The sequence below is a fragment of the Gigantopelta aegis genome, chromosome 5 (genome assembly GCF_016097555.1).
Source record: "Gigantopelta aegis isolate Gae_Host chromosome 5, Gae_host_genome, whole genome shotgun sequence".
Classification (NCBI taxonomy): Eukaryota; Metazoa; Mollusca; class Gastropoda; order Neomphalida; family Peltospiridae; genus Gigantopelta; species Gigantopelta aegis.
Genome location: NC_054703.1, coordinates 37,641,903 through 37,656,867, shown reverse-complemented (window position 1 = coordinate 37,656,867; position 14,965 = coordinate 37,641,903). Strand labels below are relative to the sequence as shown.

At 38.5% G+C, this 14,965-nt stretch overlaps 2 protein-coding genes across 2 annotated transcripts; one reads left to right on the top strand and one right to left on the bottom strand.

The window, feature by feature from the left end:
• Positions 1–1,210: 1,210 nt before the first annotated feature.
• Positions 1,211–2,281, top strand: LOC121373143 (cysteinyl leukotriene receptor 1-like). Its single transcript, XM_041499596.1, has one exon. It carries the CDS (start codon positions 1,211–1,213, stop codon positions 2,279–2,281), a length of 1,071 nt encoding a protein of 356 aa, XP_041355530.1.
• Positions 2,282–7,517: 5,236 nt separating this feature from the next.
• Positions 7,518–14,144, bottom strand: LOC121373815 (perlucin-like). The gene is made up of 4 exons (XM_041500590.1): positions 14,032–14,144; positions 11,742–11,836; positions 9,212–9,305; positions 7,518–7,798 (listed from the first exon to the last, which is right to left on the bottom strand). The coding sequence occupies exons 1-4, from the start codon at positions 14,078–14,080 to the stop codon at positions 7,575–7,577; spliced, it is 462 nt and encodes a 153-aa protein (XP_041356524.1). The 5' UTR covers positions 14,081–14,144; the 3' UTR covers positions 7,518–7,574.
• Between the last annotated feature and the right edge of the window lie 821 nt (positions 14,145–14,965).

Genomic DNA, 14,965 nt, shown 5'->3' with positions numbered 1-14,965 from the left:
AATCTAAACTAGAAAATCTAAGTAAAGTATGATTTCAGTTGTCAAAAACGGCTATAATAGTCAAAAATATACCTTAGTGTTTAAAAACTAGGCTATGTCTCTTTAAACACTGCATGTAAGAAAAACAGGCTTTATGAATTCGGCCCAACATCTCTAACCAAAAAGCAATAACATCATTATTATTTGTTTTACTAGTTGGACCAGTGATGTATATAACACACTATTTGTTATTAAAACATATTGCCAATTTCATTTGTCAAAGCAGGTTTTTAAATACCACCCACTGTTGGCGTACTACGTAACAATCGTAACAAATAGTCGCACACTCCATTCTTGTTACATGTTCGGCAATTTCCGTCTCTAGACCCTTTTATTTGGTATGAGAGAAAACTCACTTGTCACTGATGAAAAAACCCAAACAAAAGATGTAAATCGCTTATCAAAATGTTTTTCGTTATACACATATTCTTTTAACGGACAGGGGAGTGCTGTCATTTGCATTTGTTAATACATGTAACGTTATTGGTTCGCAAGTTCTCTCGAGCATTAGAAAAAAAAAGTGACGTGCGCAACTATTGAATAAAATAACAAAGTATGTATCAAAGTATGTATCCATTATTATTATTGAATCAAAATTTGATGGGACACTATTACTTGCAACAGCATAACAGTCACGGCGTAGTAGGGATCGTGTGTGTGTTTGGGGGGGGGGGGGGGGGGGGCTGAATAAAACAAATTATTGGTAGTAAACCTTAAGGCAGAGATGAAACCTCTCAAAACCGAATCCCCTATACACCGGACATTTTACATGGTCCTTTTTTTAAACTCTGTACAAAAATTAATCTCTCTAAACCAGATACCTCTTAAAACCGGACATTTTCCATGGCCCTTTTTTTAAAATCTGTACAAAAATTAATCTCTCTAAACCAGATACCTCTTAAAACCGGACATTTGCCATGGTCATTTTTTTAAAATCTGTACAAAAATTAATCTCTCTAAACCAGATACCTCTTAAAACCGGACATTTTACTTGATCCCGAGGGTGTCCGGTTTAGAGGAGTTTCACTGTGTGTGTGTGTATATATATATATATATACATATAATTGGAGTAGATGGCACACATATACTACAGGAAGCAATTAATTATAAATAATTATTCTGGTTCTGTCTTTGCAGGAAGCAACTTTCTGCAATGTCTAATTCAACGACTATGCATCCGAACGAAACTGGCAATGTAACAGATTCAATTTCGGCCGTCTCAAAGTATGTGACAAGTTCGGACATTGGATACTGGGTCTGTGCTATCAGTGTTGTAGCAATAGGACTGGTGGGCAATTCATTGGTCTTTCCCCTGATGAGGGACGTCAAGTTCTCATCTTTATCCTACCCAGTCTATTTGATATTCCTGACCGTGTCGGACAGTGCGGTTCTACTAATGTATTGCATATATCAGACGTTACTTTTCTTTAATTCGTTTCATATCATTGGGAAGAACGTGGCTGCATGTAGGGCATGGGTATCCTTAATATCCACTGCGACGCTGCTGTCGCCATGGCTGGTGGTTGGACTGACTCTAGATCGATTCGTCTGTGTTGTTTTCCCAATGAAGCGCGACCGATTCTGCACACGAAGAAAAGCCAAGATCGTCTGCTCGTGTCTGACAGTTTTGTCAGCATTGGTGATCCTACCATTGTTGGAAGGGGTGGCGGTTGTGGAAGAGTCCAATATATGTTTCGTAGAAGACCACCTCGTAATTATCGTCACCTTTGTCCGTCTAGTTCTCAACTCCAACCTTCCCTGTCTCTTGATGCTCGTCCTGAACATTGTGATTGGAATCCACATCCAGCGCAGCGCCACCTTCAGAAAGAGATTCACCTCCACCAGCTCTGGCTCCAGAGAAAACAAGCAGGACAAGTCACTTCTCCCTCTAATACTGATCTCCGTGATGGCTTTCGTAACCCTCCTGCCTTCTTCTATCGCAGATACCGTTGTTGGGGTTCTACAAGCGACTAATTCAGATACTAATACTTTGAACGTCGTATTCAAGAATGTTTACATCCTAATGGCCAGCTCAGCCAACTACAGGAATATTATAACACGAAAGATGAATTGTAAGAATATCTTCAGACGAAAGGAAAGTGTCACTGTGGCAATGCAAACTGGTGTCGCCAGGCCAAATGTGACGGAATTGAATGCCAGTACGTCTTTACACACCGATTCAACACCAGTTGTCTCTCATATTTCAGAATATACTGGTGATTTCAGAAATTGGCCTAATTGAAGGTAGCGTCCGATATTTGTTTCAGCTCTACAGCAGACTAGATTTACAGCGTTTTACTGTACTTTAATTTTAATTGATTAATTTATTTTCACAAGACACAGACTAGAAAACCGGAGATCAAAGTTAGTTTTGTAAATACGAGTTTCTGTCGTTTGTTTTCAAGGCACGTTATTTCGAAAACTATTAAGCAATGACCCCTTTAATCGATCACGTGGTGTATATCATTCACATTATAGACAGTTATGTTGAAATATGTTAAAATCACAAAAAATATCACGACCGTTTAAACTCTGGTGACCAAAGTATTACACCAATTTGTATATATCATATATAAGTGTGTAGAGGGCTTCATATAAACATTTTGAGTGGTAATATATGTTTCACTGGTTGCAAAGTTATGACATATTTTATGTCTATAGTTAATAAAATAATGTGATAGACGTTCCTAAGGAGTAGCTTTTTGGTGGATATAAACATAAACATAGTGAGGCGAGGACAAAATCTTGTACAATATATATATATATATATATATATATATATATATATATATATATATATATATATATATATATGATTCGTCACTCGTATTTTTTAATATGGGAAATATCAACCATATTAAAAAATACGAGTGACGAATTCTAATTATCATATCACTGTCAATTTTGATTATTTTTCACTTAAATGATTAATAAACAAAACCCTAACCTCGGACGTAACAATTTGTTATGACGTATGAATACATGTACATGTCAATCACTCAGCTGATAATCGGTTTGTCAATACACCTGGAAGGTTATCTATGCTTTCTAAAACTAGGTTAAAAGCGGACAGAACGATTGTAGCTATTTAAACAATGTAATACTAATTTAACAGTGTTATATATATAAACAATGAAATTATAATAAAATAATTGACAATAGCCAACTTTTTCAAAATAACTTTTCGCGGCATTTCTCTGAGTACAACGGCATTGTCAGACATAGGCGTAACTACGTCACTGACCTATTTAAGGGCTTCATCAAGTTCAGTCGGAGTCGGAATCACTGTCAAAAAATGATTCTTCGTCGTTTTATGGGGACAACAGGACTTTTAGGCTGAGCCACATTTATTACGATGTTGCCCCTACTGACATTGCCCCAAACATGGTGTTCATACCGCCGGAAATATTGATGATATGTGATTGTTTCGAATTTAAAAGTGTTGTCGGATTTCCTGCGAAGACGAACACGCGGGAACCAAACTTGAGGAGTCACCAGACGTAGATATCGCGGACAGAATGTACGACAGTTCTTTGTGTTGGTCGTGATTTATATGGCTGTATGCATTAACTGTATGGATATTTTTGTGTCCTGTTATCTGCATGATTTAATGAGCAGGAACGTGATTGTCGTTCAGTTTTTGGACCAGATATTTGCGTGCAGAGTGGTTCGTCAGGCGTTTAGTGGTATAAATATTACCACTCGAACACATGTTTTATTTAATGACGCACTCAACACATTTTATTTACGGTTATATGGCGTCAGACACATGGTTAAGGACCACACAAATTTTGAGAGGAAACCCGCTGTCGCCACTGCATGGGCTACTCTTTCCAATTAGCAGCAAAGGATCTTTTATTTGCGCTTCCCACAGGCAAGATAGCACAAACCATGGCCTTTATTGAACCAGTTATGGATTACTGGTCGGTGCAAGTGGTTTACACCTACCCATTGAGCGGTTGCATACTACTCACTCAGGGTTTGGAGTCGGTATCTGGATTAAAAATCCCATGCCTCGACTGGGATCCGAACCCAGTACCAACCAGCCTGTAGACTGATGGCCTAATCACGACGCCACCGAGGCCGGTCTTATTATATGGCTGCGAAATTTGTGGGTACGAGAAAAAAATGATATATTTGACTTTGTACACATCAGCTTGTTTAGTCATATTTTACCTGTTAGGAAAGCAACACCATTTGTTATGTTATACGTAGAGCTGGGAAGAATGTCAGTTGAACTACTTATACACAGGCTAATTATATGCTACTGGGCACGGGTTATATCAGGAAAAGAATCAAAACATTATGTTTTATTATAGAAAACTATGTTAAAAGATCATCTTACTAACGGAATCAACTACAATTGGGTCATCGTTGTCAAAAACATTATGGATAACTTAGGAATGACAAATGCATCTCAATCTTTCATATCAGTAAACTGTCTCTCGCAACAAATCAAACAAAGGCAATACGATCAATGTTTACAAATGTGGAGAAATAACTTGTCACAATCATCGAGAGGCAAACGTTAAGAGCTATATAAAGAAAAAAATACTTCTTGAAAATTATTTGAGTATACTGCGTTGAAACTGGTCGTTGGAATAACATACCTATAGATATGAGACTGTGTACGCTATGCGATGTAAATGCTACTGGCGATGAGTTTCATTGTCTTTTTGTTTGTAATTGTTTTCATGACTTAATGGTCCAGTATATACTATATATTACTATAAACGACCAAATACTTATAAATTGAAAGAATTAATGAACAGTAAGCGAATCTGAATATTAAAGAAATTACCATATTTTATAAATGTAATTATCAGTAACTTTAAACGTCCCTAACCAAACCAAACAAAAATATATACTGTAATTATTATTACGATGACATATTTGTTTATAAGTACTTGACAACACATGACGTATATCTAGATTATATCTATCCATATGAACACCAACCTATGATACATATGTACGTGTATCTTATGTATTTATTATATTTAATATATTTAATGTATCTAATGTATGTTTTTGTTATACACCTTGTTCTTATAGAATTGTATTTATTGGTATTTGTGTTTGTTTATTATCAACCATCTTGTCACGTGAATGTTATAAATGGTGTAAGTATATACATGTATTCCTCCTATGCCGTTGTGCAGCGGCCTGAGTATAAACATATTATTGTCTTGTCTAAATTCTTGTCTTGTCTTGTTAAACAAAACAATCGTTGCCGCGAGACGATACTTTCCTTGATCAATTCACAGATTATTATTATTATTATTATTATTATTATTATTAAAATGACAAGTATGACGAAATATGGTGTAACTAAGCAATAATATACAACTCATGTTTATGATATTTTAATGAGATTAACAAATTCTGTATTAAATATTTTAATATTAAATGTGTTAAATAATACATTAAATATTAAATATAAGCATATGTAATTATATTACCACCACACACATATACAGAGAGAGAGAGAGAGAGAGAGAGAGAGAGAGAGAGAGAGAGAGAGAGAGAGAGAGAGAGAGAGAGAGAGAGAGAGAGAGAGAGAGTATTGTTTTTTAATTGAAACAACGTGAAACGTGCATGACGTCAGTTTAGGTTCGATAACCGTTTCACAAGTATATAAATGAAAATTTTTCCACTGGAAAGATAGAGCTCCTATGTTTTCTCTTTCAGTGAAGAGTGAAGCGTTTTTAAAACAAACACACAAGAGCGAAGCTAGGTTATTATAATGTGTCCCCTTTCCTTGTATTTCTTTAAATCCAAGGGAAGGGGAAGTTATTTTTCTTGACCGGCCTGGGTGGTGTCGTGGTTAAGCCATCGGAAATAAGGTTGGTACAGGGTTCACAACCCGGTACCGGCTCCCACCCAGAGTGACTTTTAACGACCCAGTGGGTAGGTGTAAGGCCACTACACCCTCTTCTCCCTCACGAACCACTAACAATTAACAACTAACTCACTGTCCTGGACAGACAGCCCATATAGCTGAGGTATACGCACGAAAATAAGTTGATATGAAAATGAAATGAACATTATTCTTGGGTGACGTTGAGTGTCCTGTCTACATTTAGGAACTTAAAACAATATGTACAACCTAAACAAATATAGGCGACAACAGTCATATAGAAACCCTTATAAGGGTTGTCAACAATACTCCAACGAGTTGCCACCCAACAACCGAGCATGCCATATAGGGACATCATATAGAAACCCTTATAAGGGTTGTCAACAATACTCCAACGAGCTGCCCTCAACAACCGAGCATGCCCTATAGGGACATCATATAGAAACCCTTATAAGGGTTGTCAACAATACTCCAACGAGCTGCCCTCAACAACCGAGCATGCCCTATAGGGACATCATATAGAAACCCTTATAAGGGTTGTCAACAATACTCCAACGAGCTGCCCTCAACAACCGAGCATGCCCTATAGGGACATCATATAGAAACCCTTATAAGGGTTGTCAACAATACTCCAACGAGCTGCCCTCAACAACCGAGCATGCCCTATAGGGACATCATATAGAAACCCTTATAAGGGTTGTCAACAATACTCCAACGAGCTGCCCTCAACAACCGAGCATGCCCTATAGGGACATCATATAGAAACCCTTATAAGGGTTGTCAACAATACTCCAACGAGCTGCCCTCAACAACCGAGCATGCCCTATAGGGACATCATATAGAAACCCTTATAAGGGTTGTCAACAATACTCCAACGAGCTGCCCTCAACAACCGAGCATGCCCTATAGGGACATCATATAGAAACCCTTATAAGGGTTGTCAACAATACTCCAACGAGCTGCCCTCAACAACCGAGCATGCCCTATAGGGACATCATATAGAAACCCTTATAAGGGTTGTCAACAATACTCCAACGAGCTGCCCTCAACAACCGAGCATGCCCTATAGGGACATCATATAGAAACCCTTATAAGGGTTGTCAACAATACTCCAACGAGCTGCCCTCAACAACCGAGCATGCCCTATAGGGACATCATATAGAAACCCTTATAAAGGCTGTCAACAATACTCCAACGAGCCGCCCTCAACAACCGAGCATGCCCTATAGGGACATCATATAGAAACCCTTATAAGGGTTGTCAACAATACTCCAACGAGTTGCCACCCAACAACCGGATATGCCCATGTGCATGTTACCCATTGGTCCCAGTGACCAGTGAGGTGAATGGAGCCTGCGGGCTTCTGCGTGAGTTTTACCCATGTGCATGGTACCCATTGGTTCCACTGAGATGAACCTTCCATGTGGTCTACTGCATGAATTATACACATTTGCATCTCATCCATTGGTTCCACTGAGATCAGTTGACCCTGAGACCCACTGCACATAGATAGTACCCCCATTGCACCCCTCGCCTATACTGCCAGAACTCCCATTTCTTTAAATATTCATTACACATATAACATTCGTTGTCCAGTGCAAGAAAACAAGCCACTAAGCAGCGAGATAATATTTATTTGTGAATTTGAGTTCACACTCGCGAGTTACTGCTTCTTCTAAAACTGTTCACAAATGAATCCCGCGTGATGGAAACACTGCCAATCATTCCAACGGAATCCAAATTCCTTTCTGACCTCTATGCAGTGTTCTACTCCTCCTGCATTATCTGGTTGCCCTGGATACCAGTTGGTGTAGTTTAAATCTTTAGGTGATCCTTTCGACATCCACTGGACGTGACCTTCACTCTGTAGATCATTGGCACCAATCCAGAACACAAAATCTGACACACAGAAAAAACGAAACATTTAAAAGACAACAAAAACCAACAAATACAACAGTCAGATGACTATTTTGCTAATGGTTACACACCACCATTAATTACTTCATGCAGTCTAATACAATGTCTGTGTCAGAATATAAAGGGTCATGTGACTACTACTTTTAGGGAGTACTCTTAACTGACATGCACTGTGTAAACAAATCAGTATATTTATCGACCACGAATTTTCACCGACTCGTGTTGCGGTTGTACAAGTGGCGCCATACCACTTGCACAGTTGTTATCAGTTAGTACTACATATAACAAGTTACTTCAATGAGTTATTTAAATACTATAGAGGTCAACCTAGTGTAATCATAAAAAAAAGATTTCAAAAGGCATATCAGAATTCTGTTGTATTTTTTATGAGGAACTATTTCCTAAACCGGACTATATTAAGCTGCTAGAGCAAGTAACGGCACGACAAATGGTGGTGTGTTGTCTGAAGCAATCCGTGTACAACAACTACCATTGATATCGCATTAAAAATATAACGAACAAACAAAGTTTGTTTTGTTTAACGACACCTCTAGAACACATTGATTAATTAAGCATCGGCTACTGGATGTCAAACGCATGGCAAATACAGACATATAGTCTTAGAAAGGAAACCAGCTACCATTTTTCATTAGTAGCAAGGGATATTTTATATGCACCATCCCACAGACAGGATAGCACATACCACGACCTTTGATATACCAGTCGTGGTGCGCTGGCTTGAACGACAAATAACCCAATGGGCCAATCAACGGGGATCGATCCCAGACTGACCGTATATCAAGCGAGTCATGTCATGTCATAGGGTTTTACGTGCACATTCAGAACAAGCTGTTGTAGCGCACGCCTGTCGTGGGCACCTGAGTCGGCCTTGCCCAGCTCCTCAGTCCATGACAGGAAAGGTGGGTGGTGGGGGGAGGGGAGAGGAGGGACCGCCTGCACTGGCAGGTGCAAGGGAGCCTCAGCAACCCTATCAAATCAATAGCAGGCGGGTGCTTTACCACTGGGCTACATCCCGAACCATAACAAAGAAACAAACAATAAACCGAAACCAATCGGCTATTGGATGAAAGCAATGAACAGCAATGGATGATTAACATCAGTATATACATAACAATATATGCGGCTGTTAAAGGGACTGTTCTGAGTTTGCAGCCATTGTAAGATGTATGCGATAACAGAGCCTTGTTGGCGACTATTATTTCATACTAAATGCATTTTCTTGTCTAGAATAACAGTGTCTGTATGTCGAAGGAAGAACATGTTTTATTTAACGTTTTAATGTAAAATCAGGACTGTCCCTTTAAGATAATTTAAGGCACATATGCATTTGCAGTCAGTATTTTATTTTGTCTATATATATATAAAGATCCTTACTTTGGGCTTTTTGTCTCAGGTGTCCCCGGATGAAGTTGTCTTCAAAGGCTGACGTAATAATGACAAGGTAGGAATTCATGGTGTTACAGTATAACTAAATGAAAACAGATGTGAGCCAATAAATATATTAAATAAATAGACAAACACAATTATATATATGGACGGAAACACAAATATACTATAATAAATAGAATAGATACACAGAAAGACAGAGACGCAATGTACCTGAATGAAAATTAAAAATTATATGATTGAATAGATAGATCAGACAAATATACTGACAAGACAGACATAATATACATCATCTTTTGTGCAATTTAGTAAATGTGCTTAAATAAAAGAAAACTCGTGACTAACAAAATAAAATTAATTGAGGCACCGTTTGTCAGTATAAATAGCAGGACATTTTCAATACAAAATTAAATGTGTGACATCGCGTCGCTAAATGGTGCTTGGGGGTTCATACAGGAAAATCTGAAAAGTGTCAGTAACGTGTCTGAGCATCTTCGGGATTTGGTGTCTCAAATGATTTGTATAAAATGTATAATTATTTATTAAAATCAGAACAAAAGACTAAACATAATTATTTACCTTGTAACGTAGTTTTTCTATTGACGGATTGACACCTTAATGAAATGGAGTGGTACGAATAGAAATGCCAAGCGTTCGTTTGGGTTTGCTGAGGTTTTCTCTTTACTTGTTGACCGAAAATTTTAAAGAAAATAAATTATAGCATGTTCCATTCATTTTACGGCACCATTGCTATCACACTGTCGTTACATCTGGCATTGACAATAGTGATGAAATTTGAAGGGTGTTTTCTGGTGAAATAATACTCTTTGCAGGTGGTGCCGTAATACATGTAGTTGAGAAACTGCACAGTCGTAGCCACTTATCTAATGGATCATGTGAGGAACAAAGGAAACATCCCATCCTATGCTCGCCGTTGTATTGGTGAATATGAAGGAAGGAAATGTTTCATACTCGTCAGTGGACCCAATGGGCCATTTCTCGTTCCAGCAAGTGCCCCACAACTAGCGTAACAAAGGTCATCGTATAATATAAAAGACAGTTTTGAGTCGTTAGCATTCCAAAATCGGAAAGCAAGTAGGAAGGATGTGTGCTCCTGGGAAATGGTGGTCCTTATACGGACGAAACATTGCATGATGATTCACGGGAACAGATCTTGTTAAAAAATTCCATTTGACTCCATCTTGTTCACATATACAAGTTTGAATATGACACCTGTTTTCTTATTCAGCTTTCATTTGCTTATTCAGTAAGAAACAGTTACAGAATTGGATGAATTCCAATATCAACAATCAGAAACATTAAATTTCTATACCCACCTCAAGATGCCTGACACGGGATCTTGAGATACAACAGACATTCAGAACCTAAGTATCACCGTCTCATCCTAACTTATTTAGTCCGAGAGAGAAATGCGATTTTTCTCGAAAGTCAAAATTGGGGTATTAAGGTGTTTTTTTATTGTTGATTTGGTTAACATCATATCCCTGAAGATGTTCCGCGTGTAAGAGGTTATAAGGGTATACACTGTCTGACAAAAGGATTGATTTTGTTTCAAGAAGAAAGGCGTAAACCTAATGCAGCTTGAGATGGTGGACATATCATTACAGGAGATAGATATTATTTTAATGGATCTTCTTAAACTGTTGTGAAACATAATTATGATGAATTTCGCCCTAACCAATTTATGAACAAATTATGACTGCTGCCGTGTGATAGTTTAGCAATTGCAAAATAAATTAATTGAATTAAAGTGACTGACGTTCCTAGTAACGTTACTTTCCAGTAAATACATTTTGTTTTCTTCTCCTAAAACGTCATTAGGGCGATCGGCTGGCAATCATCTAATATTTTGCGGCCTGGGAAATATTTGGAATTTTTTAAGGCGCTTGGTTACTTATCGAATTCAACCCACGAATGGCCGATCATGTTATTCTATGATAATCATATGGTTTTCATCCAGAAAGCAATACAGCTGTAATGACTAGACAGCGAAGTAGGCAGCACAAAGTTTGGCATAGATCTATGTATCTATTGCACTCCATCAACAAACATGTAACGGCCATACAAATGATCCTTTGAAGAAAATGTCGATTACCAATGTTGGAACATATTTTTTTTTCTGGTTGAGCAAGAGGTCAAGTGTCGCTTCCTGGTCTTTGGAAAATAAAGCACAACAAACAAATATCTCAAGAAAACATTTTGTACACATATATTCCAGCATTATATTTGAAAAACTCAAACCGAAGCTGCCTGGACAATCTTGAATCACTTGTTTTCAAAACGAAAGGTCAACGAGAAGAACGAAAAAACAAACATCGGCAACAAGGGGACATCTCCAGCTACACAAAAGGTCACTAAATGGGCTAAAAATGTCACTTTGTTTTGTACTTTTTCGAGGCGGCATTCATCTTCCACTTATTAATATCGCATTAGATATGACACCGATTAAAACAAATATATTTGTTTTTCATTTTGGCCCACGAATGTAGGACATTACCTCTGCTTCAGCCCAAGTTGCAACCATTGCTTTCGGAGAAAACCAGTAACAGCTATTATAATATTTGACAAAACCGTGCTGACATATTTTGGCATCTGAAAAATAGAAATGTTATTACATATTTCAAAGATGTTTTAATGATGTCATTTATATAACTTCAAATAGATGTGATTTGTTTCTGTCAGAGTTGATAATTTATAAGTAGAATGTGGTTTTGTTGTTGTCCCGTTCCACCAAGATATCCTGGCGATATAGGATCGCCTTAAATGCATACGGTAGTTAGTATGAGTGTCACGGTACACGTACCCCACGATGTCATGTGTATCATGATCGATAACACGCAATATGATATGTGTCACAAGACCTGATTCACGGTATTTTGATTTAAAATGAAAAAACAAATATATATAAATGTGGAAACGCCACGTCATAGACTTACTGACAAAGAAAGAAAGAAAGACATGTTTTATTTAACGACGCACTCAGCACATTTTATTTACGATTATATGGCGTCAGACATATGGTTAAGGACCACACATATACTGAGAGTAGAAACCAGCTGTCGTCAATACATGGGCTACTCTTTCCGATTAGCAGCAAGGAATCTTTTATTTGCGCTTCCCACAGGCAGGATAGCACAAACTGGGATCTGAACCCAGTACCTACTAGCCTGTAGACCGATGGCCTAACCACGACGCCACCGAGGCCGGTAGACTTACTGACAAAGGCAGGAACGTATTTTCTGTCCACTTCACTGTCTTTTTTTGAAGGAACTAACTTGTCAATAAGTGCATTTCGATACGAGCTGGTGTTGACAACTCGATACATGGTCAAAATATGAATAGATACACAAGCAATGGTATTGTGTATCGCATCGTCAGCAGTAGTATCGTGGTGCATCGGTACGAGCTGGTGTTGACAACTCGATACATGGTCAAAATATGAATAGATACACAAGCAATGGTATTGTGTATCGCATCGTCAGCAGTAGTATCGTGATTCGTCGATGCATCGGTGGATAATGACACACCTAGTAGTTATACACTTAAGGTGATCTTAACGCTAAAATCGCTTCGTGAGACGAGGCCCAGGAGTCACTGTTTGGGCTACATGCGATTGGGGCGTAGTCGTAAGTGGCCCTTTATTGATTAAAATCTTCTTTGCAAAGAATTACGAATTAGTTAAATAAGACATTGAAAGAATGAAGGAAATGTTTTATTTAACGACGCATTCAAATATATTATTTCCGGTTATATGGCGTCGGACATATGGTTAAGGACAATATGTTTGTAACATGACAGAAAAAGTAACACCTATATGCAATTTATTCCGCAAATCGCCAGAAATAATATTCAGTTATCAGCATGTTATTAACTTCATCGGCGGGTTATCGTTTGCCTCTACTTGTCCAGCGTGTTTTATTTAACGACACCACTAGAGCACATTGATTTATTAAACATCGGCTACTGGATGTCAAACATTTGGTAATTTTGACAAACTTTCCTAGATAGGAAATCCACCAAAATGTTTCATTAGTAGCAAGGTATATTTTATATTCATCATCCCACAGACATGATAGCACATACCACGGCCTTTGATATACCAGCCGTAGTGCACTGTCTGGAACGAGAAATAACCTAATGTCTCTACTGTCTGGGATCGATCCCAGACCGACCGCGCATCAAGCGGGCGATTTACTACTGGGCTACGTACCACCCCATACGATGACGAATACGTTGAGGCGTGACTGATAGTCCGACGGCTAGCGCCAGACAACACGGCTGGCGACTGACGACGAGGGGTGCGCTTGTCGTCAAGATACCTTATCGCCTAGTGTGAATTGGCCTTTAGTTACATCTCTCTATGCCATTTTAGGGGCGTAGCTAGGTTCGAGATTCCGTGTGTTAGAGAGTGAAACTGATGAACGATGGTATGAAGCGTTTCCACAAAGGGAATGTTAGTGGTATATTGTAAATGGATTTAGGGGGCACGGGTTCGTACCCCCTGAAGTGATGGGTTTTTTTTTTTCATTTTTGTTTACGTTAGAGAACCCAAGGACTCCTTTCGTGGAAATGTGTGGCCTTTGGCTACATGTCACTGCCCCCCCCCCCCACCCCGCCCAACATGGATTTTCTGGATCCGCCACTGTAAATAATTAAATTATACGAAAGACTTCATCTTTAATGTTGATGCTACATTATTAATAGTTAATAATAATATAACCGAGCACATAAAAGGCAAATAAAAAACCCAAAACAAGACAAGAAAGAAAGAAAGAAAGGAAACTTACCTGCAGGTTGCCAAATTGCAGCCAGTACAAGAAACAAACTGACGAGCATTGCTGTTTCCTATATGTTAATCAACAGTGCTAAAGTAGGAACGCACTGTTATAGTGATCATCACATGAGAAGTGATAACGTTTTATAACTGACTATTGGTGTCAACGCCATCTGTTTTAGCAACAACAACAATAACAACGCACTTTTTAATAGTGTGAAAGAAAGAAATGTTTTATTTAACGACGCACTCAACACATTTTATTTACGGTTATATGGCGTCAGACATATGGTTAAGGACCACACAGATTTTGAGAGGAAACCCGCTGTCGCCATTACATGGGCTACTCTTCCGATTAGCAGCAAGGGATCTTTTATTTGCGCTTCCCACAGGCAGGATAGCACAAACCATGGCCTTTGTTGAACCAGTTATGGATCACTGGTCGATGCAAGTGGTTTACACCTACCCATTGAGCCTTGCGGTGCACTCACTCAGGGTTTGGAGTCGGTATCTGGATTAAAAATCCCATGCCTCGACTGGGATCCGAACCCAGTACCTACCAGCCTGTTGACCGATGGCCTGCCACGACGCCACCGAGGCCGGTTTTTTAATAGTGTGAATGCATTGGTTGTCAGTAATGCAAACTAAGCAACACGCCAATACTATTTTCAGGGGAAATGTTTATGAAAACGATGGACACCCAAAGTGTATCTTTGAACACTAAATTTAAAGTAAGATTTTGTATAACGACCTCACGCCAAAATCGTGTTATATTCACTGGAATTAAAAAAAACCCCGAGTTAATGTGGTTAGAAATGTTTGATGATTTTATATGATTTCAAAGACTATCAATTATAGGTTATACTAAACCAAATAACTTCCGCCCGAGTTAACGTCCGAGTTGCACCCAACTTTTGATAGAACAGTTAATACCACAATTCCCGTCA

What these genes read in the sequence shown, in the direction of transcription:
- LOC121373143 (XM_041499596.1), top strand. Translation starts at nt 1,211, where the DNA reads ATGCATCCGAACGAAACTGGCAATGTAACAGATTCAATTTCGGCCGTC.
- LOC121373815 (XM_041500590.1), bottom strand. Translation starts at nt 14,080, where the DNA reads ATGCTCGTCAGTTTGTTTCTTGTACTGGCTGCAATTTGGCAACCTGCA. An exon ending in TGCAATTTGGCAACCTGCAG is followed by an intron (nt 11,837 to 14,031) that starts GTAAGTTTCCTT and finishes TCTATTTTTCAG; the next exon opens with ATGCCAAAATATGTCAGCAC. An exon ending in CAACTTGGGCTGAAGCAGAG is followed by an intron (nt 9,306 to 11,741) that starts GTAATGTCCTAC and finishes GTTTTCATTTAG; the next exon opens with TTATACTGTAACACCATGAA.